This window comes from Manacus vitellinus, unplaced genomic scaffold (genome assembly GCF_001715985.3).
Source record: "Manacus vitellinus isolate BGI_N305 unplaced genomic scaffold, ASM171598v3 scaffold_13_pilon, whole genome shotgun sequence".
NCBI lineage: Eukaryota > Metazoa > Chordata > Aves > Passeriformes > Pipridae > Manacus > Manacus vitellinus.
Window position 1 is genome coordinate 17,724,498 of NW_021938999.1, and position 24,418 is coordinate 17,748,915.

Sequence of the window (24,418 nt, forward strand, 5' to 3'; positions counted from 1 at the left end):
TTGGAGACCACACAGCACGTCAGTGACACATGCAGGGTGCAATGCTGAATGTGTCCCTCCTGTCACCAGTGGACACTGATGCTGGCAGGCCATGAGCCATGCTGCAGCCAGAAGCCTTTAACCATATCTGCCTGTAACATGTTGGTGTATCTGCCCCTCTGCCAGATTGACCAGAGCAGGAACAGACGGGCACTGTGGGTTAAATGTCTTCTGCACTGGGTGGGGAGCTGGGTAGGCATATGTGAAGCTATCTGGATCCAACCACATGGACAGTCCACTCAGTTTCTGGATCTGCTCATCTCATCCACCTCATTTGGAAGCCAATGATTTCCTGGTTTTTTTGCTGCACACGCTGCAGTCCCACTTTGGAGCTGCAGTGCAGCGTCAGTAACAGAGCCAAAACAGTTTGCCACCTTATTATTAATGACACTTAAACCATCTGCTTCTCATTTGTATTTGACTGAGAAATTAAACTGCTTTTTCTTCTTGGGACAGTCTTCTGACATCTTCATCTTCTGTCTCAGGTATGTTTTAGTGCTTTATGTGTGGCTGGACAAAATTGTATTTAATTTGCTCTCCTGCAGAAACAAATTCCCAGAACTATTTAAGCTGAGAGAAATGCACATTCCCAATAGTCTTCAGTCAAAAGGAGCTCTGGACATGATGGAAGGGACATTCTCATGCCCAGAGGAGGATATAAGCAATAGACATACATGGATGTATGGTTGTTGCAATTAAAGGAGCAGTAACTACTTACCAGACTCAGAGATGTCATCCCAATATGGAGAGTCAAACTCATACTCTGCCTTAAGGATCTGCTCAAAGAGTTTGGAGTCATTTTCATCATAGAAAGGAGGATATCCACAGAGGCTAATGGTGAACAAGAAAAGAGAGATGTAATCATTGGACCCATCTTTGTCAAGAAGAAAGAGGGAGGGAGAAAAAGGAGAAACTCTTGCTTAAGACTTGACCCATTGAGTTTTCAAGTAGGCAAGTGCTAACATGAAAGAAGTTTGTTCAGGGGTACATAAAGCCACTTCTGAAGACTGGCACTGTCCTGAACAAAGAGGAATTCTGCTTAGAAACCTGGTGCTGTTGATCCCATGCTGACTGATGCAGATATCCTAGTCTCTCTCTGCATTCTTTTGTGTGTTTAACTAGACGAATAGTTTTATTACATAGACCTGTCCCTTTCCTATACATGTAGTAGGAGGAGATTTCATGAGCTATACCTTACATCCACAGAGCCCCAACTGTCAGCACATCCAGCAGACCTGGTGTGCAAAGCAGGACAAAGAGCCCTGCAGAGCTATCAGGCACAGGGTAGGATGCATCTGCAGGTTGTGCTGGGCTCTGCATCCCCAGGCACAGCGAGAAGGATGTCTAGGAGTCAGTCCCCCTCTGCAGCAGAGCCTGCAAGGGCTGGACATGGACCTGCTGCTGACACAGATACACTGAGAGCCTCTCCCTTTCTCACTTCTGCAAGTGATTTTGCTGACCACGTCCGACTGCCTGCCTTGCCTAAGGCTAACAACAGTCCTGTCCTGTTTTTCAGTGTTTATAATCAGAATTCTCAACAAGCCTAAGCCCAGGACAAGCAGGACATTGAACATTACGTGCCTAGTTTGAGCTACAACACTCGGGGTGCACCCTCCCAGTGCTGCAGACAGCAGGACAGTCACTGTGCTGAGACACGGCTCCTCTAGCCCTGCAGGCGTGGGAAAAGCACATCCAGCACTGCATTAAGCCAATAAAACTCACTGCAGTGTCAGAGATCTCTCACACCCAGCTGATGCTGCAGGCAGTAGTCTGTCCCTTTCTAAACAGACATGTCAGCAGAGATGTCCCTTCTTCAAGTTTTAATACCAAGGTTGCAAAGTGCCAGATTTACCTCCAAGGCTGCTCCAAGGTTTTAGCAAACCCATCCTGCTCACAGTTAAACAGACCTTTCTGCCTCTATGGTCTATATAGAGATGATGAATTTTTATCTCTTATCTCTAGTCCATGGTCTAAATTATTCTTACACATACTTTGTTGGTATTGAAATAATCTTTTCCCAGCACTTTTCTTAAACTCTGAGTCAATCAACCTCAATAAGGCATTTAACTGGAGAGAGCCAGCAATTATATAAACAGATTGAAGATCCAGCTCAGAAACTACACTGCAGCAACAAGAGAGCAAAAGGGGGGAACTGTAAGAAATTAAATACTTGAGTTATTTATAACCCAAGGCCAGCCAGCTGCCCTGGAGGTTATTTGAACCAACTCAACACTTCAGGGTGAAAGGAGCAATGTTTTGTTAGCTCTGAAGAGCCAATGTACTTGATAAATAATTTAAATACTGAGTGAGATGTTGATCTGCGTCACATCCATATTGACCTGGGAGAACTCTGATGAAATTTGCAGCATGATAATGAGTCCACTGTGGTTCAGCTGAATCAGAAATCTCTCTCTTTATCTTGCAGAGCAGATGAGCCAGTCCTCATTTGTGTCCCACTGAATGACTGCCTTTATCAAAAGCAAGTAAGATAACCTCATGCCAGACTAGTATGCTCCTTCAGAGCAGGACTGTGTACCTACTTCATTGGCACGTGCTTGTGTGTGGGGCTGGGTGATGCAACTCCTGTGTGAAACCCTGTGGTAGAAGTGGTGTATTAGAAGGGCTGTTAAAAATGCTGCATTTAGGCAAGTGCCAAAAAGCCACTATGAACGGGGACAATGAAGGAAAAACATCCGGTAGCATGAAAAAATTTAAATAACTTGTTTTAATGTAATAATTATCGGTGCTTACATTCCACAGTCCTGGGGTGGGGATGCACACAAACTGATTTTCAATTTCCTCCTCACAGAATTATTAGTCTTTCCATATCCAGTCTTTCCTTAAACATCTCCATGGACAGTGACTACTCCACCCTCACAACTCTCAAGATTTGTGCGCCTTACTGAGAGGTGTGGAAATGATGGAGTTGACAGCATCAGCACTGCAGCTGTTAGGATGGGCTCTGGGGTAGAGATGCCCAGGTTGATGCAAAACAGCTCCTCCAAAGGCACTTGGAGCCATCACTCTGTCCCTCTTCCTTGGGAGGCTCGGGAGACTCAGTATAAGAAGCCTGGCAGTCCCTCATTAATTTCTTGCCTTCCTCAGCACTTCCCGTAAACAAACCCAAACTGCTCTGATAAAGCATTTTAAGGCAAACAGTCAGCAGTGTGCACACTGAGGAACTGGCAGGCTGCTCTGGAGAGAGAAATAACTCTCTCTAAATGTGCACTGTACTAATTACCTTGGCAAAGGTACAAGAGCACAAGTTGGGACTGCTGTGATTTACACACACTCGTGGCAGCAAAATGTAGGAGTAAACTTCTGAGCAGCACAGAGATGGAGGGCTATAACCCCTGCAGGAGGGAGCACAGAGATGTGAACCCCAGCAAGGACCCCAGCATCTCCAGAGCCTTTCAGTCCAGCTCCTCCACTGCTCCTATGCATGGCTTGAGTATCTACACATTTGGATCTACCTCCATGTCCAGGAGGTCCCTGAAGCCCATCACAGCGGTGGGTGCTGGGAGGGGTGAAGCATAAGGAGAGACAGAGTCATGCAGGAGAGTACCAGGACTGCTGGGAGCTGGGCACAGGGCACAGCTTTTCGCTTGCCAGTGAGAGGTTGAGAAGTTTTGTTGCTATTACAGATCATGGTCAGGGACATCCCTCCAAACCAGCCCCTCACATGAGAGCAGGCTGAGTGCAGCGCAAGGGCTGATCCTGAATTGTCCAGGAACAGGATGAACCTCCTGCACAGGGGGTGCCAAGGATATTGCTCAGGGAGGCAAATCAATGAGGACCTGCACCAGAAAGCAGGTGAGAAGGGAGGAAGCTCTGTAGGTCAGAAGAGGTGGCATTTGGGAGGGGAACATCAGGGCATCCTGGCACAGGGGCAGGGTGAGAGCCAAAATATAGGCAGTCTTGCTGTCCTTTCTCTTAAAAACAGAGTTTAGGAAGACACAGAAGTTTTAATGTTACTTTAATATTTAACATTATTGGCTTTGCAGAAAGGGAAGGGAAAGCCCTAATAAATTAGCCTATCATACAATTTATAGCTGGAGGAAATATTCTTGGACTTTCAGCAACTGGGCCACTTTCCAAAGTCTGTAATGAGTTTTTGGTTAATTCTTACAGAATCAAAATCCCACCAACTTTGTTTCCATCTGCTGGGACATTCTGTGTGAAAAAAACGACCTCACTATCAGAGGTTCTGCTGCTTTTCTTTAGATATGCAGAAATGCAAAAATAAACCCTCAGTCTTCGATGTGAAAAAAGTCCTATGCTGTCCTGAGGGAGTTTCAGGCAGATATAAGTTGTCATCATTTTCTTGCAGTTTCAACAAATAGAAGATTTTCAGAATTATTTAGTGACCTTATCACATCAGCAACAGATTTTCCCCTAAACTCCTACTTCCAGTCTTGCCTTAAAAATAATGGGATGCAGACAGAAAAAAACCAGGTGGATGTACGAAAGAAAGATATTGCCAGAAGTCATTTCTAGAAGCCATCATGAGAGCACAACAGCAGGAACATCTTCTCCTCACCATGCAGAGAAAGCAAATCCCTGCAAGTTGTCTTTACATATTGAGGGTGATACTAAAGGCTAAATAACTCATTCACACAGTCAGTGCCCAGCCTGCAGCACAAGAGGCACCAAGGACCAAGACACACAAACAATTTTATAGTTAGATTAGAGCAAAGAATTCAGTAAGTGCTCAAAGACCTGACATGTATGGTGTGGGAAGTCATCCAAGTGCTATTTATAGGGATAAACACATGTATTTTTTCTGTATATTTTGGGACTCTCATACTGTCTGACACTGGTGCCCTCACAAAGCTGTGGACAAGGACATATTAACCTATGGAATCAAAGACAAATTAAGAAGCAAGCGATGGGTAACAATCATTTGAGACTGTCTTCCCAGTGTTTGTGTGAGTTATCCTGAACGATCCAACATGCCTTTGTACTTTGCCATCACTATTTGATCTTCCAGTATCAAATAAGTAAGTTATTCCTCAGTTTCTTGCTTAGGCTTGTGTGTGATGCCAAGCAGATGAGATGACTGACCAGTTTTTCCCAATCTATGACTCCAGGATGATGGTGGAAACTTCTTTTGGCATAATACACTTTGTACTGTCCCTGGTTAATCCTTCCATACAAACATCACTGATGATTCATGCACATCTACTTGAAAATCAAAAACAGGTTAGCAGCGAAGTGTGAAATTATGATCCAAGATCTATTTCCAGATACTTATTGTTTATAAACAACAATAACAAACCAATAATTCTCTTGTCCTAACAGTGAACAGAATCAGAAGAAAATTCAAGGCAAAATGTGCTCAGTCTAGTGCAGAAGAGACAGGAGGTGTTGCCTATGAATAACAAAGGGCTGAAGCATATCATTCTGTTGGCCTAGGTTCTTTTCCAGCTTTGAAACATGATTTTCTATTTTTTCCATAAATTAACTTAATCTCTTTATCAGGCAGGCATGTAATCAGTAGTTTAGTTTCACAAGCTTTTGCAACCCCTTACTCCAGCTGCTGGGAATCCAGTGAAGTCTCTTGCTCTTCTTAAGCTTCATATTTTTAAGCTGGACATATTATCAGAACTATTTTGTGATAAGTGGAAAGCTGAGCTCAACACTGAGGCTGTTTCCAATTCAGAAATACTGCAACTGGAATAACAGGAAATTTCAGGCTCTAAAATTAGTTTGTGTGAATAATGACATCTCATGCAAAAGAGGTTTTGATAAAAACTCTGCTGGTGCAGCCTCTGCAATCTGGCTGTCATTAACTAGAGGCATTAGAGACTGGCACTGAAACAAAGGTATTCTTTCCTAAGACGTCCTTTGCCTTGCATATCACAGAAACAAATATTTCTCTAGAGCATTGGTGCCACAGAAACAGTTTGTTCTTCCAGTGTCATAAACTGAGGGCTCTCAAGTGAAACCAAGCTTGTGTCTGCAGGCACTCAAACCACTTGCAGTAATAATAGCTCACAGCATCTTTAATTTATGCCTGGCTTTGGTGTTAGATTCCCCTGAGTTTCCATCTTCTTAAACGACAAGTCTGTCCAGAGTGGCTGTTAGAATCTGTGGGAAAGGTGGGGACGTGATGCAGGACATTGTGCTTGGATTGCCTGATGCAAAAATTGTGTCTCCAACTGCTTTAGGCATGTGCAAGTAGCTCCAACTGTGCTGACAGTGAAGCTGGAAATGGCATATCTGTATGGGTGCAGTGATATACTGGAATTATAACTGCTGCTCAGGGCAGGATTAACTACCAGCATTGCACCAGGGTGACTGTACTGCTGGTGCTTGAGGCGTCTCAGTGTCATTCCACACTGGGAGCTCCCCGGCTCTGCCAGCTCTGGTGGTATGGCACTGCTGAGACAGCAAACCCAAGTGTTAAATCCATGTCCCTCACTGGTGGTATCAGACAGTCCAGCAGGACTGCCTCCTTCCAGCTTAGGGAAGGATCCTTTTCCTCTCTGCTGTATCCCAGACATCCACTCTTTTAAAAGACCACATCTGCAGCTTCTGGCTGTTCCTGGAAGCAAGGATGACATCCAGACCAAAACAAGGACATGTGAAATGTGGGCTGTGTTTCTAAGATCACATTGCACTCAACAGAGATGGAGTCAACGGAGACTGGAGAGTGATGCAAGTGTTCCATAAAGCTAATTAATCCATATTGTGAAAGCAGGGCTCTGAGTACAGAGCAGGGTGTGATCCAGTCACCTCAGCATGGACATCTGGTGCTATTTGACATGGTCCACGGTCTCCTTCTTGGCCCCATCTGTCACTCCGCAAGGAAGGTCTCCACAGCACGTTGCATCTGCCAAATGCACGTGGCTGTTCTGGATGCCCCAGAGTGGCACTGAATGTGGAAGTTTAGGCAACTGAAGGGCACGCCCTGGTGAAAGGACTGCTTGCACTGACCCAGACTGGGCTGAGGTGCCCAGACAAAGAGTCCTGTGCCATCGGAGAAGCTGAAGTGCACAGCACCCCTGTCCTCAGCTGACAGGGATGTCACAGGACTATGGAGGGCTGGACTGTCCTGAAGCCACAGCTTGAGACCAGGCAGGACACTGTATGTGACTGCAAAAACACTAAGCACCTACATCAGGGGAACCAAAGGGAGCCCTGAAATGCTGCTGTTACAGAAGCTGAAGGATGTAGTTCACGTGCAGAAATACTGAAGAAGATTGGTTTGGTCCAGACCCAATCCCACCCAAGCTGTAACAGTCTGGCAAACACATTACCATGATCCTTCTGCAGCAAAATGTTATTGCCATTCATTTGGACTGTACACAGTACAAATCAAGTCCTTATTACCTGAAGCACAGAAACTCTGAAAAGGCTTCCTTGTCCTGCAAACTGGAATTCATAGGGGTTCATTCTTACTGAGCTGATTTAAGCCTTCTGGGTTGGAATTCCCCATACAGCAAACAGGGAATTTAAATTTGAGGAGTGTGCATGCCTTTGCTTGACAAGCCAAGCACATGTTGATTTGGAAAACAGAGAAGGAAACAGAGTTGAACCTTGTAGAAAGAGCAGCCTTGCTCAGGAAGGGAGGATTAGGGATGAGATTGAAATCTTCCACCTATTGAAGATGTGCTCAAAAACTGGGTGTGGAGGACATATTACCTAGCACTATCTCACCCCTATTGCTCAGCAAGACACATAAAAACAACAAATGAAATAACAACAGGTCTGCCAGCAAAAAAGACCTTTGGTGCATGAGCCATTGATACATGGAACTGAAAACTTGGAGATAAGCAGAGCCAGGTTTATCTCTGGGCAACCAGATGCAACAGTTCACAGCCCTCCCATGGGCTGTCAGATGGACACACATTTTCATGGTGGATATTTGACAATAAACTGAACCCAGGCAGCAGCTGAGTCTGGAAGTGAGGCAAAGTACTGCTCTCTTCCACCTGCATCCTCCTTCTTCCCACTCACTGAAGCTGGTACTCAGTAAAGTACTAAAAAAGCAACAGAAAAGACTCTGTGTCCTGCCATGGCTGACATGGACTGAATACATTAAAAAAACCCAACCCCTAGGACTTCCATGCTCAGGTTTGCTTGTGAAAAATAGTAACTTTGGGTCAGCATGCACTATCCTTATCAAAAAGAGCACTAGGGCATGACGTGTGAAGCAGCCTTTGAGGTATTTTGGCAAGTCTGTTTTCTTCCTCAGTGCTGCAACATGTCCCATTGGGCTTTGCAACAAAGTCAGAATCAGCACTGTTGATTTTTGCTTTGTTTAGCAAAAGCTTTTTGCATCTTGCTATTGATGGCTGCTCCAAGATAAATCCATTCCCCTGTAAAATTTTGCACTCAATAAGTTTTCAAATATTCATGTAAATTAGAAAGTCAGTCATAAAACTAATGTTTTCAGGCAGGACTTTGTTTTAAATAATAAAACACATGTGCAGATAAATAAATCCTTCCTATACCATTTTAATATAAAAAACCTATTTTGGGGAGTATATAACATGCTCAAGATCAAATGCAAATGTAGGAAATGAACATTGCACAGAGTGGATAACACAGCAGTGAGGTATATCCTGGCAAAAATAGTTATACAACCCCATCAAAAAGTCATTCATGTTGACAAGCCATGAAATGTCTGCATAAGGAGAAAAGGAACAAAGCAGGAATGCTTTAATGCTGTGCCTCATTGGAGCTGCTTTTTTCTTCAGCGTTGTATAACTGTGACAGTTTCGTAAAAGGGAAAAGTCGAAAAAAAGAGAAGGCATTGGTAATGCCGGCAGGAAAAGACATTTGTTTCTGTGGCAGTCAGTAGCCAAACAGCAGCTCTGTGCTCTCTTGACTGAAGGAACAGGGTTGTTGTGCTTTGTGTGGTCACCCCAATCTGTCTGTGGCAAAAGCCCAATCTCCTCTCGAAGACCCGCATGAATAGCTTGTGGTTCAAGTCTCTCAGGCTGGGCACAAGAAACCTGTGCAGTTGTTATTTGAGTGACATGCACAGACCTACAGCCCTCACCCTCGAGCACAGCCTGCCCCGTCAAGAGAGATCCCTAAAAACTGGTGTCAGACAACGAGTCCTGCATTTTCTTTGCAATCCAAATATGAGCAGTGATTTTATATACTCATGCACACAGATCTGCATTCAGATGATGGTGCCCAGTAATGTCATGAATGCCTTTTTCTGGATAGCACTAATGACCCCTAATGGTACCCTGGTACTAATGGTACCAGGGTATCCCTGTGACCACAGCAGCCTGGACACCTCTCCAGTCCTTCCATGTGTTGTCACTGGAGCAGTGATTGGTACACCTACTTCCATGGCTCAAGGACTGAAAGCATCTAAAGTACTGGCTGCCTCTTTCATGAAAACAAGTCTGGATATAAGGAAAAATGTTTTCCCCATGAGGACAGTCAAGCAGTGGAAGAGGTTGCCCACAGTCCCTGTCTTTGGAGGATTTTGAGAAACAACTGAATAAAGCCCTAGGTTCCCTAGTCTGACCTCAAGGAAAGGGTTTCTCAAGGTTCCCTCCAATCTAAATTATCCTAGTAAGCCTTTATGAAGAAGGGTGGCAGGTAATGAATGAGGATAGGCACTACATCTCCATAAACATGAGTTCTGAGATCTATCCACCACTTTGGAGAATGCACAGAAGTCCTGGTCCTGCAGCTTTCTCAAGCAATCAATCCCCCCTCCTTTGAGCAGTGATTAGTCCCATTACAGGAGCAATCTCAGCCAAGAATGCAGAGGCTTAATGGCTTGAGGGAAGAGTGATAGAACCGACAGGGCTCACTCTCTCCTGTGGGACCTGATGGTTGGATGAGATGAGAAAACAATCCCTCGTTTTCAGTAAGAATTTCAATACTTTTGTATTATGTTTTGATGAGAATAACTAATTCCCATACATTAAAAGCTCTTTCCTCCTTATCTCCCTCTGTGCCCTCCCCAGGGAACAAAAAGCCATTAGGGTGATGCCATGAGAGAGGTGGCTTTTTGGGATATGCCTGCAGGCATGGTGCTATGCTGCATGGAAACAGCAAAATTTGTTTCCTGTCAAAGCTAATCTGAGCAGGGGACATAATAACTTCAACAATGTCACAATCTGGGCAAGCCCACACCACTGCCTACAGTGTAGTTCAGGTGGGAGCACTGATTTTGGCATTTGAAGGGTACTGGTTCATTTCCTACCACTTGTGCCCAAATTTCAGTCCTTATGTAGCTGGGAGTTGTCCAGAGTTCATGTTATCCTGGGTCATAGGTGTCAGAGATTAACAATTTGGCCCAGGCTAAGCGGGTAACTCTATGGTGGGAGATCATTCTGCAGGTCCCAAGGGGGACAATGACTGAAAATCCAACAGGTACTCACAGGATGTAGGCAATGACCCCGATGGACCAGCAGTCCACAGCTTTGCTGTAGGGTTTCTGGGCCAGTACTTCAGGAGCTGAAAAACAAAAAACCAAGCAAGCACATGTGCATCATCATCATCATGGCTAGGCTTTGTGAACATGTTATAAGAACAAATATTTGAGTACAGTCAAGAGGCAGGACCCTAAAGCTCCCCAAGACCTTGTTTTGCCCTTCACACACAGCCCTTGCATTTGTAAATGTCCTGAGGTTTTTGAAGCTCGTATTCTTACAAAGAAGGATGACTCCTAACGAGGAGAAAACTCCCTGTTTTTTGTCTCTAGGCACAGAAAACACAACTAAGCACAGAAAATACGTGAGAGGCAGAGAGTCATCACCTCCCTGTTTAGGAGGAAAATGAGGTCAAGCCTTGTACGGGTGCAGAGATGCACATTCCCCCTGACAGCATCACAGCTTCACCACATCATGCTGCCAAACCAGAGAGTTCCACAGGCAGCTCAGAAAGTGCAGCATGTCAGGGAGGAGATAAACTACGTCTGCAGGAGAGGAAGGAGAGCAGCCACCATTTCTTCCAGCAGCTGCCTTTCAAAGCCTGCTGGACATCAGAGAAAGGAGGAGTAATTTGTCCTTCTGCCTCTGGGAACAGAGACACATCAGAGGGAGAAATGGAAAGCGGCAGGAATTGGACACACGCAAAGGAACTGAGCCTTCTACCTCTGAGCTTTCAGCCACCATACTCTGAATTTTGCAAGAAGCAAAATTCAGTATTTACTGAAACTCTTTGTGGGTCTGCTTTCCTATCCAAGACTAGTGAGAGTTAAAAAGGTGTATTTTGGGGGGAATCCTGGAGTATTATGTTTTCCCTGTTGGGAGTTTGCTGTACAAATGCTTAAACCTAAATTTGAAAACCCTGTGACCCTAATCTGTTTCATGTAAAGAAGCTTTTGCTTTTTTTTTTTCAAAGCAAAATGTCCACAATAATGCCAGAAATCACTGACTGTAGCATTCCTAAAGCAGACTTGCCACACTATGTTTTAAAAAGCACAGTATTTCCTCTGAGTAATTTGGAGTTCTAATGCTGGAAAAAAGTCATGAAGGGGCAAGTCCCAACAGAAATATTTCTTGGGGGTTACACCTTCCTCTCAGGAGTCTTAACAACATCAAAGCCGTTAATTACTTGAAGAACAGCAAAGAAAATTGGGAACCACATATAAGTGTTAAAACTTGAGCCTCACATTTAGTTGCTACCTATGTTCTGGTGTACTGGTAGGACTCTTCAAAGACTTAGCTTCTTAAGCTAGGCAAGCCAACCAAATCAAGAATATGTTTTTCAAAATGTGCATCAAATAGGATTTGGGAGACTCAGTTTCCTATTTTGTTCCATCCCTTGTGACTGAATTTTGTGACAAAATACGAGGAAGAAGGGAGTTAATCTTCCCCTGTCCTTATATTAGATTAGATGTCTTCCAACTCTCCAGTCCTTCAAAATTCCCAATATTTTATTCACATATCTCTTCTACCTTTGACTCTCTGCTCCTGTTTACACAATTTTCAAGACTGGTAAACATTATACGTCTCATAACTCCAAAAGAAAATATCATGCAAATGTCTCCTAAGCACCAGGGATCCTAGTGAGCTCCACACATTATACAGATATGCCACATTAACACAGTAGAAAACAAATCTGAGATGAGGGGATGTGAACTATATAAAGATTCTCCCCCTTAAAACATCAAAGCTTTGTTGAGGCATTTCTCTCTGTTTTAAAGTAGTGAAGAGCACTGATAACACTTGCTGCTGTGGATGGTGGCTGTGAAGCAGGTAAGAACACCATTTGCTCAGAGCAAATGGGAGGCTATTACCCCCCCTTTGGTAAACCTTAATGAAGAAAGGCAGGGGTGTTAAATACTTATTTTAAGGCCAAATGGCTGGGTTTGATTTTTGTTCCAATAAGCGGACACGTAACAGGAACAGGAGAAGATAGCTCAGCATCATCTGTCTCTGATACACAGAGAGACGGAAATATTTAATGAGCTGAAAAACAAGTCAGAGGAGCTCTTAGGAATGATGGTAGATCAGTGCCAAGAGGCAAAAGCAGGAGACACAATGAAAAAAATCCAAGATCTGACAGCGTTAAAGGATCAACACAGACGGCTGAGGAGACAAAACAGCAGTAAGGAGAAGGGGAAAGTCAAATCTCCCATTTCTGTTGCTGGGGAGACGCCAGCTGAGCAAAGGCTTCCAGTATCACACATCCCTAGGGAATCACTGAAGGCTCAAATGCTACACAACAGTCATCCAGAGACAGGGAAATCAATGAAGAAAACCTGGACCCTTCCTCCATATCCAGGAACTGTGTTTCAGGCCGAATAACCATTATTGCCAGCAACGTGTGCCAGGTACCAGACAGGATAATGGTCCCAGGGCCTCATCAAATGTGCTTCCCAGGCCAGATGATCCGCTGCTTTATTATTAGGTTTGGGTTTTTTTTGTTTAGTTGTGTTTTGCTTTTAATAAGAGAAAAACTTAAAGTGCTCGTTTCAAATGGAGGTTTTAAAAAAAGGTACAGACCAGGAACATTTTGAATCCTTTCAGAACACCATGCCATTACCCTCAGTGAGCTATTAGCTATGCTAATAAGCTCCCTAAAAATGCAGCTGCCTGGGTGCCAAAACCAGCAACCCATGTTCTTGCAAAGAGCTCAGGTGATGGGGATTGCTCTGATACTTTAAGCCTGTTGATCACAATGTACAAGTCATGAGGGTGCCTGTTCTTCAAAACAGCCTCTGCTTAAAAGTGGTTCTCCTTCACTCCCATGATGGTGCTACTCCCAGCAGATTTGGCTGTCCCACAAGAACTCAGTCTAATGCTATTTTCTGTGGTTTACATGGCTTCCCACACACTGTATGCCAGAAGGAAGAAGGCCTTTGAACAAAGGTTAATGGCCTTGAAGTTCCCTGTAGGAGTGACAAATCACCTGTAAATGTGGGATGAATTGAAAGATCTAAATAGGGTTAAAATAACCAGAGACATGCTCACATTGGGCAGGGAGATGGCTCAGCTGCCCAAGCAAACTGGCCTGGTGCAAACATGGACAAATAGTTCAGCTGGTAAATATTTATGTGCCAGTTTCCATCACGTGGGCGCATTCTGCAAGTAAAGAAGGGGAAACATGAATGGGCTGCACAGGTACAGGATGGCCATGAAATCCAAGAGAGAAGGTGAGATATGGGCAGAGTTTATAAGGGACACCAAAGGGAAATGGTGCCAGCCCCATCACCTAGGACTTCTGAAGCACCAGCTCAAGAAGACAGACAGAGAGGAACAATCCAGCACTACTGAGAAGATGGTTGGAGGCACAAAGGGCCAACTCAGCCCCTCTTCTGAAGTCAAAGAGTGCAAGAGCACTGTGAGTTCCTCTGCTGTCCTACAGAGTCTCCTCACAGTGCAAACAGGCTGAGATGCATGAGGCAGCTTCACTACAAAACCAGTGTTCTCCTGCTGACTCCTGGGATGAAAACAACTCCTGTCCATTTTTCACACAGTCCTCCAGTGTTTGTTGTGTTCTGTTTGGCCAAGACACTGAAGTTTGAGGCTGTTTCTGAAGATCAGGGTTTCAGTGCAGTATTGCTGACTTCTTGTGCTCCTGTTCTCCCTGTTTCATTTTGCTGAGTCAGATTTAGATATTTGTCATGGGACATAACTCAGGCACAACCACACACAAGCAAACACAGTGTCAGGATATGTCAACGTAGCTGAGAAATCACTCTGTCACGTGCTTATGCCTGAGCAAACCCTGGTCAGAGTGGTTCCCATGCTTTATTTTTACTTTATTACTCATGTTACTGCCTAAACAGCTCCTGAGGTAACTTTTTCATAATAAGGATATTCCAAAGGCTTATTGAGTGTTTTCAAACCTTTGACGCAAAGGATACCAAAGAGGTCAAAATTCAACATGGAAATCCATTGCTTACTTAAATGCTGTGGTCTTGAGCAGGGTTAAGAGAAACATGTGGCTTTAGTATGATCTGAAACTGGATTTCTGGTAGAGCTGAATGTTGTGAAATGACCTTTCATAAAAGCACTACGGAAAGTGAAACAGTGAGTGAGGTGGGTTGTACAGGGACCAACCACATATCCAGGGTCCAGCCCAATTTGTACGACAGGAAAGTACGAGAAAATAGTACATGAGGCTGGATTGGGACTCAGTGCAAGAATTTTAAATCTCAGTAGGATTAAGATATTAGCCAGCCACAAACACAGCTCATAATTCAGACTTTCTGCAAAGGAGATCAGATTGCCTCAGACAGGCTTTCTAACTTTTTTTTCAAACTTTTCAATGCTCCTAAGTGTCTTGCAAGTCTAAGTCCCATCTGCAGAAGTAACCAAAACTTTTGAGAGACCAGGTCTCATGGAAAGTCACTCAGTGATACCTGATTCCCAAACAGCCAAAACGTCTTTAGAGGAATTTTCTGAGTGACTAGAGTCACCTCCTGGTGGGTGCCCAACTGGACACACCTCAGGGATGGCTCAGCTTCAGGCAGGTTGAAAAGTTCCTCCATCAAAATTGAGTTATTATAAATAGTTTCAAGCTGACCAGCCCAAATCTATGATGTTTAAAATGATAAATCACTAATGGCTTATAACCTTGCTGATAACCACACACATCACTCAGGGTTTTGAAAGCATCACTTATTCTCCAGTTTAGATGATGGGGTGGGATCCATGTAGGCCAGTCCACACACCTAATTTGCAATGAAATGAGCCACACAAGCCACCTCATCTAACCCAATTTATGTGTTATCTAAAAGCTGGGTGCCCAGTCTCAGCTCATCACCTAGACTCTTTCCATACAAAATGGGGACAAGAGCAGTAAGCAGATAAGAAAATGGGGGACCTCCTTATTAAAGATTGTATTGTCAGATGCCCTTTGCAGTAACTAAACATTTAGATTGTCCTCTTATCAAAAGTGGCTTAACTAATTAGGTTAAATTATCGTAACCATCAGCTTTTAACCTGAGGACTAAAATCTCTGACAAAACTCCTGAAAAAACAAGATCTCAGACCTCGTAACAGTAATTTGATCTGTAAGGCAGAGCTTTAAAAGCTAAAGTGCTAATCCACTACTGGTCATGCACATTTTAGATATACTCTAATTTGATACGTAATACTTTGATTTTCAGTAAGAAAATTGATATTTGTTAAAGAATTTAACTATAATTACAACTTTCCCTGTTCAATGAATTTCCAAACCACATAAACAGGGATTCAGTGTCTTGGATACTACTGCTCTTTGTAGATGAAACTAAGAAAAGTTGAGATAAAAACTCAAAGACAAAGAGTTGAAAGTATATCCTAAACAGGGAAATAAGACAGAAAGGACAAGAGTTTACATACTTTCAAATACTTGGGTAGCAGACATGAGTTAAGATCAGGTCTGCTTCCAAGTCAGAAGCTTGTCTGACACTTTGCACAGTGGGATCTGACTGGATCCATTTGTGGAGATGCAGTATAAATAGGAGTGGATGCTAATGACTTCTTGACAGAGCTCTGGGTGCCTTTGACATGTGATATGCAAGTAATTCTTTTCCAGTAATTTAAAAACAAAGTAGTTAAACCAAGAAAAATAATCAATTACTAACCAAAATCTTAAACAATGTTGTGTTCTACATATCTTTAAAGAAAATCACCAGGAAATGCAATGTGAGTGATGGATCCCTAACTGTTATTTAACCCTAGGTAAAATATCTTGGGGGAAAAAAGCACAAAACACAAAAAGAGGTGGCAGACAGGGCACTTTATGGGCCAGGACTGTGGCATTTGTCTACCCCAACCCAGCTGAGGACATGTATTCATGTTGTGCCATTAGGAGGAACGACTCTTACATTGATTTGAGGGCACTAGGCAGGTGCTGCAAATTGGAAGGCAGGAAACCTTTTGGATGTGGACGAATTGCTGACCACATATGCAGAACCCATGTCATCAGGTGTGACACTCACGGAGACCCATTTGAGGGCATCACCACAGTGGCTGGCAACAAAAATGTTCTGTGCTTGGAAAATGTTGTCTGAGCAACCTATCACATTAAAAAAAGTACAGCACTAAAGAGGAGCTCCTTCCTGTCCAAAAAAAAAAAAAAAAAAAGAAAAGAAATAGAACAAATATTTGAAGATGTTTGCTTTGTGAGAGAGAGGGGAAAGTCCTGTCAGCACTTCAGAATTAAGCGGCTGGGACCTCTTGAACCATGATGAGTAAATCCTGTGTTCAGTAAGGTAACAACAGGCCTGGAGGCACTTGTGCAGCTATCAGCACCCAGACCATGAGTAATGAGAGCTCTCAAACATCTCTCAAAGCACTACAGTTTGTGTCACAGGCTCTGAGAGCTTCCTCTACAAAATAGTAAGTTTTCTTATGCAAATGGCTATGCTGAGAGACCATATGAGATCACTCAGTGCCCAAGCACAGTCAAACTCCCTCATTTCCATTAGCACTTCAGCAAATTATATCTGAGCTTCTCTGTGTCTGAAGACTTATTCTAGTCAGTGCTCATTCCAGAACAAAATAAAACAAGTTTGTTAAGGAGAGAAGAGCCGACAGCAAAAATTATGAAAATTGCTATCTCAGCTCAATTCCTGCTACTGCTTAGAAGAAGATTTCCAGTCTGGTGTGATTACACCAGACAGCTACCCAGGCTGTGCAGAGAGCATCCTGACTCATATGTCTTAAAATAAAACAATGATGGGCTGATGGCTTCATGATGGGAAAGCACAGAAATCTGTTCCTTTTCCTGATGTTATCAGGATAGACTGTGTCTGTGCAGCGTGAAGATTATACCCAGAAAAAGGTACCTGGGACAAATCTGTATGTCTGTGTCATAACAGCATAATCTCATACCATGGTATTATCAGAAGTATGGAAACAGGTGAGGTGCCAGCTGTTAAGTAAAAGATGTCTCTGACTGCTGGAAAACATCCAGTTGTTCCTGCTGGAAAAATCTCAGACAAATCTATCCCTGTGGCAGCTGTTTTCACTTTCATGGATTTCATGGATACCCCAGAAATTAATTTTACCGCCTCAGCTGATGATCGGGGGTTATGGTAGGAGGCCCAGGCTTGCTGGATGTCTGATGCACAAAGTGAGCCTTTTAAATAATTTTTGCTCACGCAGACCCCACCATCACCTGCTGTATAAATCTCACATTCAGCTACTTTAGCTATTTTTAAAGAATGCTGGCAAACACCCTTCTAATCAGTAGCCTTGTACAATCACTAACAAATGGGCAGAAGAACAAAGAATAAGTGATAGGAAACAATTTCATAAAGTCCAGGAAGGCTTGAGGATCTAAAGAGTTTTTGCATACTGTCATCTGAGTCAGTAACTTAATGTGCTTGTAAGAGAGGATTACTGAACATATCTGAGTAAATGCAGATCTTTCATTTTACTGTCTTCTATCAGAGGAATCTGGAAAATGCTATTCTTTATGATTAAAGGAATACATTTCATTAGGAAAAGCTGCTTGATTTTATAGGTTGCAGAATCAATAAGTTTGAGGCTATTCTTTATGTGCTCCTGATTTAGCTACAAGCAGTGTGTTAGAAAAGACTCACTTTGCAAAGGACTAAACACATGAAAGTGAATCCCATCAACTCAGAACAGGATTGCAACCCAAAGGGAAAGAACACACAAGACAAAGCACCATCAAGTTCTGAAATATATCTAATATCTGTAAAATCTCATGTGCAGCATGTAGCAGCACTAGAAAACATGTGTTATTTAATTTTCAATAAAATATAACCAAATCTCTTACCAACATAGCCAGGAGTTCCACAGGCTGTGGACATCACATCTCCTTTACCCTCCATCTTTGACAATCCAAAGTCGCTGATCATGATTTTTGACTCTTCATCCTGGCTGTAGTAAAGCAGGTTCTCAGGCTAGAAAGGAAATAAGCACAGTGAATTTTGAATACATAAGTTCAGTAACAACATCTGTTGACTCATGCATTGCATTTAATACAATCCTTAGTTATGTCACACACAAAAATAATTTGTTTCCCCTAAATCTGGAGTTGTTCTTACAACCTATGTGGAGATCCTCTCCTGTAGGCAAAGAATGGAAGAAACTGACACCTGAGCTTTGAATAATTTTTCTGGGATAACAAACTTCTCCTTTGGCAGCTCAGATAAGAACTAAGGCTCATCCCTTACTTGTGAGATGTGTCTGACATACTATCACATCAGAGTGATAAAACCAAAGGATTCATTTGGAATCAAGTAAATATGGTAAATCCAGGTAGTGTAGTGAAATTTTTTATGCAGCATTGGAAAAAAGAAAAAGGAAACCAATAGGTAGTATTAGAGAATTTTTGTATCTTTTCCACTGGAAAAAAAACTTTTGAGAGCGGAAATGCCTTTACAGTTAACAGACTTGCAGCAAGGATGTTTTTGCTAGAGCTGATTAGGAAAAAATGCTGTAGCACTAAGCACAGCAACTTGTTTATGCTGAGGGAAAGCACAAATCACTCCACAAAGCCCTGTGACTTTTTATACCAGTGTCAGGTGGGTTGGAGAGCCCAACTATCCTCCATCTGGTCCTGCATAGTCCTGCATCCATGTGTTCTGACTGTGCTACTGCTGTACAGCAGAGCTCTTTCTAGGTGCTGTGAGAGTTCACTTTTTTCCCTACTTAATATCTGGGCTCACAAAAAGCTCCAGCACCTGCTGGCACTCAGACAGCTGGTGGCAACAGGCCCTCGACCTTGGGGGTCTTCACCTATAAAAGTGATGGGAACCCAATGTTTCAAAATAACCCTGGTGTAGTCTTTTGCCCAGAAACTGGTACAAATTCCAACCCTCGGCCTGCTGTGTGCTTCAGGAAATGGTGAGAAGCAGCTGTGGACACACAACATCCTCAAACTCCTTGGGAAACATCCAAGCTTGGATTTGCAGGGAGGAGCAACTGCAGTGCAGCAGCACCAGCATCTGTCCTGCCTTCTTCATGTGCTCTGGGGAAAGAGGGGTTGGAGAAGTGCCAGAGGGTGACGTCCCCTCCACCCGACTCTGAGGTTCCCCTTCAGCTTCAAGGGGAGGTTAAAGCATTTTATGGCTCCCCAGCCCCAGCATAAAGTGCTGGCTTTATCCATGGGACACAACGGCCATGAGAGGATCTACAAGGTACATCCACAGCTGTTAGGCAGCTGGGCTGAGATATAAAGGGAAACAGTTTGGTTGTCAAAATAAATATGAAGTTTTACCATTTATGTTTCTTTCTCATGATGACTCACAAGTCTAGTGCTTTAACTGGCCATTATAATGCTGACATTGTTTTAAGGCTCACAGTTTTATGCCATGTTCTGCCCTTGGTTGGAGTCACCCCTGATTCTTACTTGTCCACTTCTGATCTGCTGAGGGGTTGGTAGAGCTCGTATTAGAGGAAGACAGTTATTTCCTACCAATATTTGCTAACTCAGCTCAGGTTCCCACTTATTCATATTTAGGAAGTCCAAGAAACCCATCCATATGAAACTTAAACTTGTTTAAAAGAATTCTGATTATTCAAGATGGTTAATTCAAAAAGCATTAACAAGGTGGCTCTGCACCAAGTGAAGCTTCTTGAGCCTTCCAGTCCTTTTGTGCATCTCAGACTTCCCTGGACTTCATCTGCTGCCATCTCTTCTGCTGTTGCATTACTTAGATCAGAGACTTGGGGCTCAGACCTGCTTTTCCCAAATACAGTAAGTACTATTTTGGTATCTGAATAACACATAATTACAAAAAATATTTGTAATGGATGTTTCATGGGTTGTATTTTTGTAGAGTGGATTCTTTCCCAGAGTTTCGTTTTGGGGATCATAATTTGAAACTTACGCTTATCTCGGTATTTTGAGATCATAAAAAGCCTTATTATATCCCTGTTTTTCTCATCATGGTATGTTTGTGCTAACAGAAATTCAGAGCAGGTGCCTTCATATACCGTATTTTCTGAGTAATTTTAACAAATGATACAGTACTGACAAAGACTTGCAAACAAAAAAAGAAAAAGACCTAGTCTTTCCCCCCAAATACCACTGGAGAAGGTTGGTTTGACCTAAATTCAGCATGGCCTTATGTAAGTTCTGAAAGTAATTTGTACGTGAATCCACTTCCCAATCACCAGATCTCATATGTTATTACAGGAACTTTAAAATAAGATGATTTTTTAAAAAGTGAGAGCTACAACATGCTTTAGATTATAAAGACAAGAATTATGAAGACGGGAATATCAAGAGCTTGTACAATGGAGTATCTGAATTAGGAGGACTCAGACCTGCCTCTGAAAATTTTGGTGGCAGAAAGAAGTCTGAAGTTATTTCCTAAAATCTGAACTTTGGGAGCAAGCTGGTCATGTTAAAATACTAAACAATACTTCCATATTGGAATGCTGTGGAACTCTAAAAAATATGAGAATATTTATATGTACATTACAGCAGGAAATGAACAGGAACTGAGGCAGTATGTGAAGACTGCAGGAGATGGAAGCCTAACCAGTGCCTCCTTAGAGAAAATCCATTATCTGGGACAACACCAGGGAGGAAACGTTATTTGAGGATATCATTGTGTATCCTCCTTCAGTGGATTCCAAGTTTTGTCTTAAAAATGTACCAAACCAATACTTAAAAAAAAAAAAAAGTTTCTACTTTCTATTATTCTACTCTACCTGTTGAAGTGAACATCATAGGATGCTCACTTCTGGCAGAGGTATTTCTCTTGCAGAAACAAGGTGCAAAAAAGCTTGCAATCCTGCAGGAATGGCCCACACACAGCTAAAAGATTCCCATCTGGAGTCAAAGACTGGCAGAAGGAAATGGTTGCACTGAGGTTGTCACAAGGGAACGTCATGTCTGTCTGTCTTGGGCACTGCTGCACCTTGGAGAACACCAGTTCTGGTGGTTACACCAGTAATGGGCTGCATTTCTGCCCCAATGCTTTGCATTTGGGGACAAGTCTGTCATCTATTATTTTACACCACACAGCACTTCACATCAGCACTAATTTTTGAGACAATAAAAAGCAAATAAACAGTATCTCTCATAACCACAGTTTCTCATCCATCTGAATGCACAACAAGGTCACATTCTCAGCACTACAACCTTTGCTAAGAGGAGTAGTTAAAAATTCCAAACGTGCAGTTTAATATTAGATTATATTCAAAGAAGGAATTTAAAAATACATTTAATAAAACCTTGTATTTAAGAAATAAAAAAAAGAAAAAAAGATCTCTTCCTTGTGGCTCTTGGCTCTAATAATTTTCATTAAGCCTTTCTATAATATGACCTGTTTAGTCAAATTCTACTCTCTGTACAGGGGGAAAATTCAAGCTCTGCATCAACATCCAAGGAAAATCCTGTTTGGAGCATCCCTCCAAAGCACCACCATGTTATTCTGATCACCGAATTTTTAGTTTCTGGCAGTAGACTTTGGTAGAATTAAGCAGTTCAAGAACTGAACACGCAGTTTTCTTCTGAGATTTCTATCTTTTTCTAGTATCCTCTGCTAACTTATTATTTAAGATACTAAACATGGGGCGATTTAGCTGCATGCTATGAAATCCAAGCCTTTCTGGTTGTCTTAATGACAGTTTAAGATACTGGAAGGAAATGATAAAAAAACAATGTTTAGGGTTTTTTTTACCAGAAAAGCTGAGAGGTTGTGATGTAACAATATGGTACAGCTGAAAGGAAAATTATCTAAATATCACATCATCACACAATTGTCCTTAGAAGAACCCTTGCTGTTAAGAGTGTCTCCAAAAACACTGGTCCAAATACCATGATAGGAAATCACTCTACTTTCCCATGCTATTTATTGTTACTAATTATTTTTAAGTCAAAGTAAATACAGCACAGCAAACCTGCAAGACACTTCACAGCAGTAAACACATCCCAACTGAGATGAGTTTTCTGCCTTAATGCAACAATTCGGGTCTTAACGAGTGGCTTTTCCCCACATCACATGGGAAATTCCCATTGTAACAAGTGATTGCAAAGTCCTCATTAAAACCAATTACGTGGGGAGGCTTCGAAGCTTCTCTGCTACGGTAAAACCTCACTGAAACAGCCATTCCAGGGCACAAATCTTAGACTCACATAGTTATGAAACCTTTGCTAACACTGCCCAGGGACTGAGAGATGCTGTGGCCATACCTTGAGGTCCCTGTGCACGATGCCCATCCGGTGCAGGTAGTACACAGCATCCAGGACCTGCCGGATCAGGGTGCTGGCATCCTTCTCCGTGTAGAACCCTTTCTCGACGATGCGGTCAAACAGCTCTCCCCCGGACACTCTGGAAAACACCATGGGAAGCACAAGTGTGAGGATGTGCTTTGTAATGTCCTTTGTACCTCACTAAAGGATGGTCAAGGCCATGCACCAGCCACAGGCAGCCAGAGCATATGTCTGTCTGCAGCTCTGGGGGCTCCCCTGCTGTGTCCCAAGGAGGGCCACAGGGATGGTGAAGGGTCTGGAGGAGAAGCTGTATGAGGAGCAACTGAGGTCACTTGGTTTGTTAAGCCTGGAGAAGAGGAAACTGAGAGGAAATCTCATCACAGTCTTAAACATCCTCATGACAGGAAGCAGAGGGGCAAGTACTGATGTCTTCACTCTCACGACAGTGACAGGACTCGAGGAAACAGCATGAAGTTTAGTCAGTGGAGGTTTAAGTTAGATATCCATAAAAGGTTTTTCACCTAGAAGGTGGCTGAGCACTGGAACAGGCTCCCCAGGGAAGTGGTCATAGAACCAAGCCTGTCTGAGTTCAAGAAGCATTTGGACAATGGTCTCAGGCACATGGTGTGTCCTGCACAGGATGAGGAGTTGGACTCGATGATCCTGATGAGTACCTTTCAACTCAGCATGTTTTATGATTCTATGATTTGGGTTTGATTTTCTCATAGTCCAAGGACTGGCCAGGTTATGATGGAAAATCAAATCCATCACATATCAGGGAGTGGTCAAAGACTCATTAGTACTTGCAGAGGGAATCACAACCCTACCCCAGCAAGAGCCAGGGGAGCAGACACTGGTTTCCATGCTGTCCCACCCTAGTGAACTTTGCATAGGTGAATTTGGTTTGATGCTGACCCACTCAGGCCCACTGAGGCTCCAAGGTTCCTCTTAGTATGATCCCTTGGGGTTCACTTCTCACTCCACTGTCCAAAGCTTGGGTTTTGCCCTGGAGAAATGGTCCCATCCTCCTTTCCCCACTGGCAAGTGAAACACATCCAAGAGTTGCTGCCAGTACCTATAGTAGTTTATTAAAGTAGTCTGCATCTCTGACAATTCCAAATGCTCTTAGAGGTCCTCTCAATTACTCAATTTATGTTCATCTATCAACAGACACAAACTCTTTAGGCAGAGCACGGACTCTGCCCGGCACTGCTTATTGATGAGAAGACAGTTATTGATGAGTAGTGCAGATTATGAGTGCTATTAATCAACAGATGACACAAATGAGGAAAGGATTCCACAACTCAAAGAGGAAAGAAAATAAAACTTTGACATCTCACTATTTAATGTCTGCTATATTACACTTTTTCTCTGCCTTGCTAGAAATAACACGTTCTGAACCCAATCTTGAATAAAGAACGGACACATTAAAACTCCCTGGAGGAGTATCTGGGAAAACAAAAGAGGAAAGAAATGTCTGAGTAATTGAAATAATAAAACTGTCAGTAAAAAAACTGTCCTACTAGGGTAAATAAAAAATTTTCCTTTTAACAAGCAAAACCTATTAAAAAATAAAATGTATGCAATATGTTTCTTCAGCAAGCTGCACCACTTAGCATATCATAAATAGCACAGTAAAACTTTCTTTAAAAACAAACCTAATAAAGGGAAAATAACAAATGATTACAGTCATTAAATACATATGGACTGGGAGCTTGCCATTACATGAACACTAGGTAATTCAGCCACTCCAGGCAATAATCTGTTTGAATAATGCCATGAAGTCACTTCCTAGGGAAGTTTGGAACCTAAATGGGGG

The 24,418-nt window shown here is 42.8% G+C and overlaps 1 protein-coding gene across 3 annotated transcripts in view; it reads right to left on the bottom strand.

The window, feature by feature from the left end:
* The window catches only part of CAMK1D (calcium/calmodulin dependent protein kinase ID), a 216,429-nt gene that overhangs the window by 22,345 nt on the left and 169,666 nt on the right, over nucleotides 1-24,418 (bottom strand). For all 3 annotated transcript variants that reach the window (XM_018068141.1, XM_018068140.1, XM_008926178.2), the window contains exons 4-7: nucleotides 22,579-22,717; nucleotides 18,205-18,331; nucleotides 10,398-10,473; nucleotides 758-870 (exon numbers count right to left, since the gene is read on the bottom strand). In XM_018068141.1, the coding sequence (XP_017923630.1) occupies nucleotides 758-870; nucleotides 10,398-10,473; nucleotides 18,205-18,331; nucleotides 22,579-22,717 (455 nt within the window). The remainder of the gene's footprint in view (nucleotides 1-757; nucleotides 871-10,397; nucleotides 10,474-18,204; nucleotides 18,332-22,578; nucleotides 22,718-24,418) is intronic.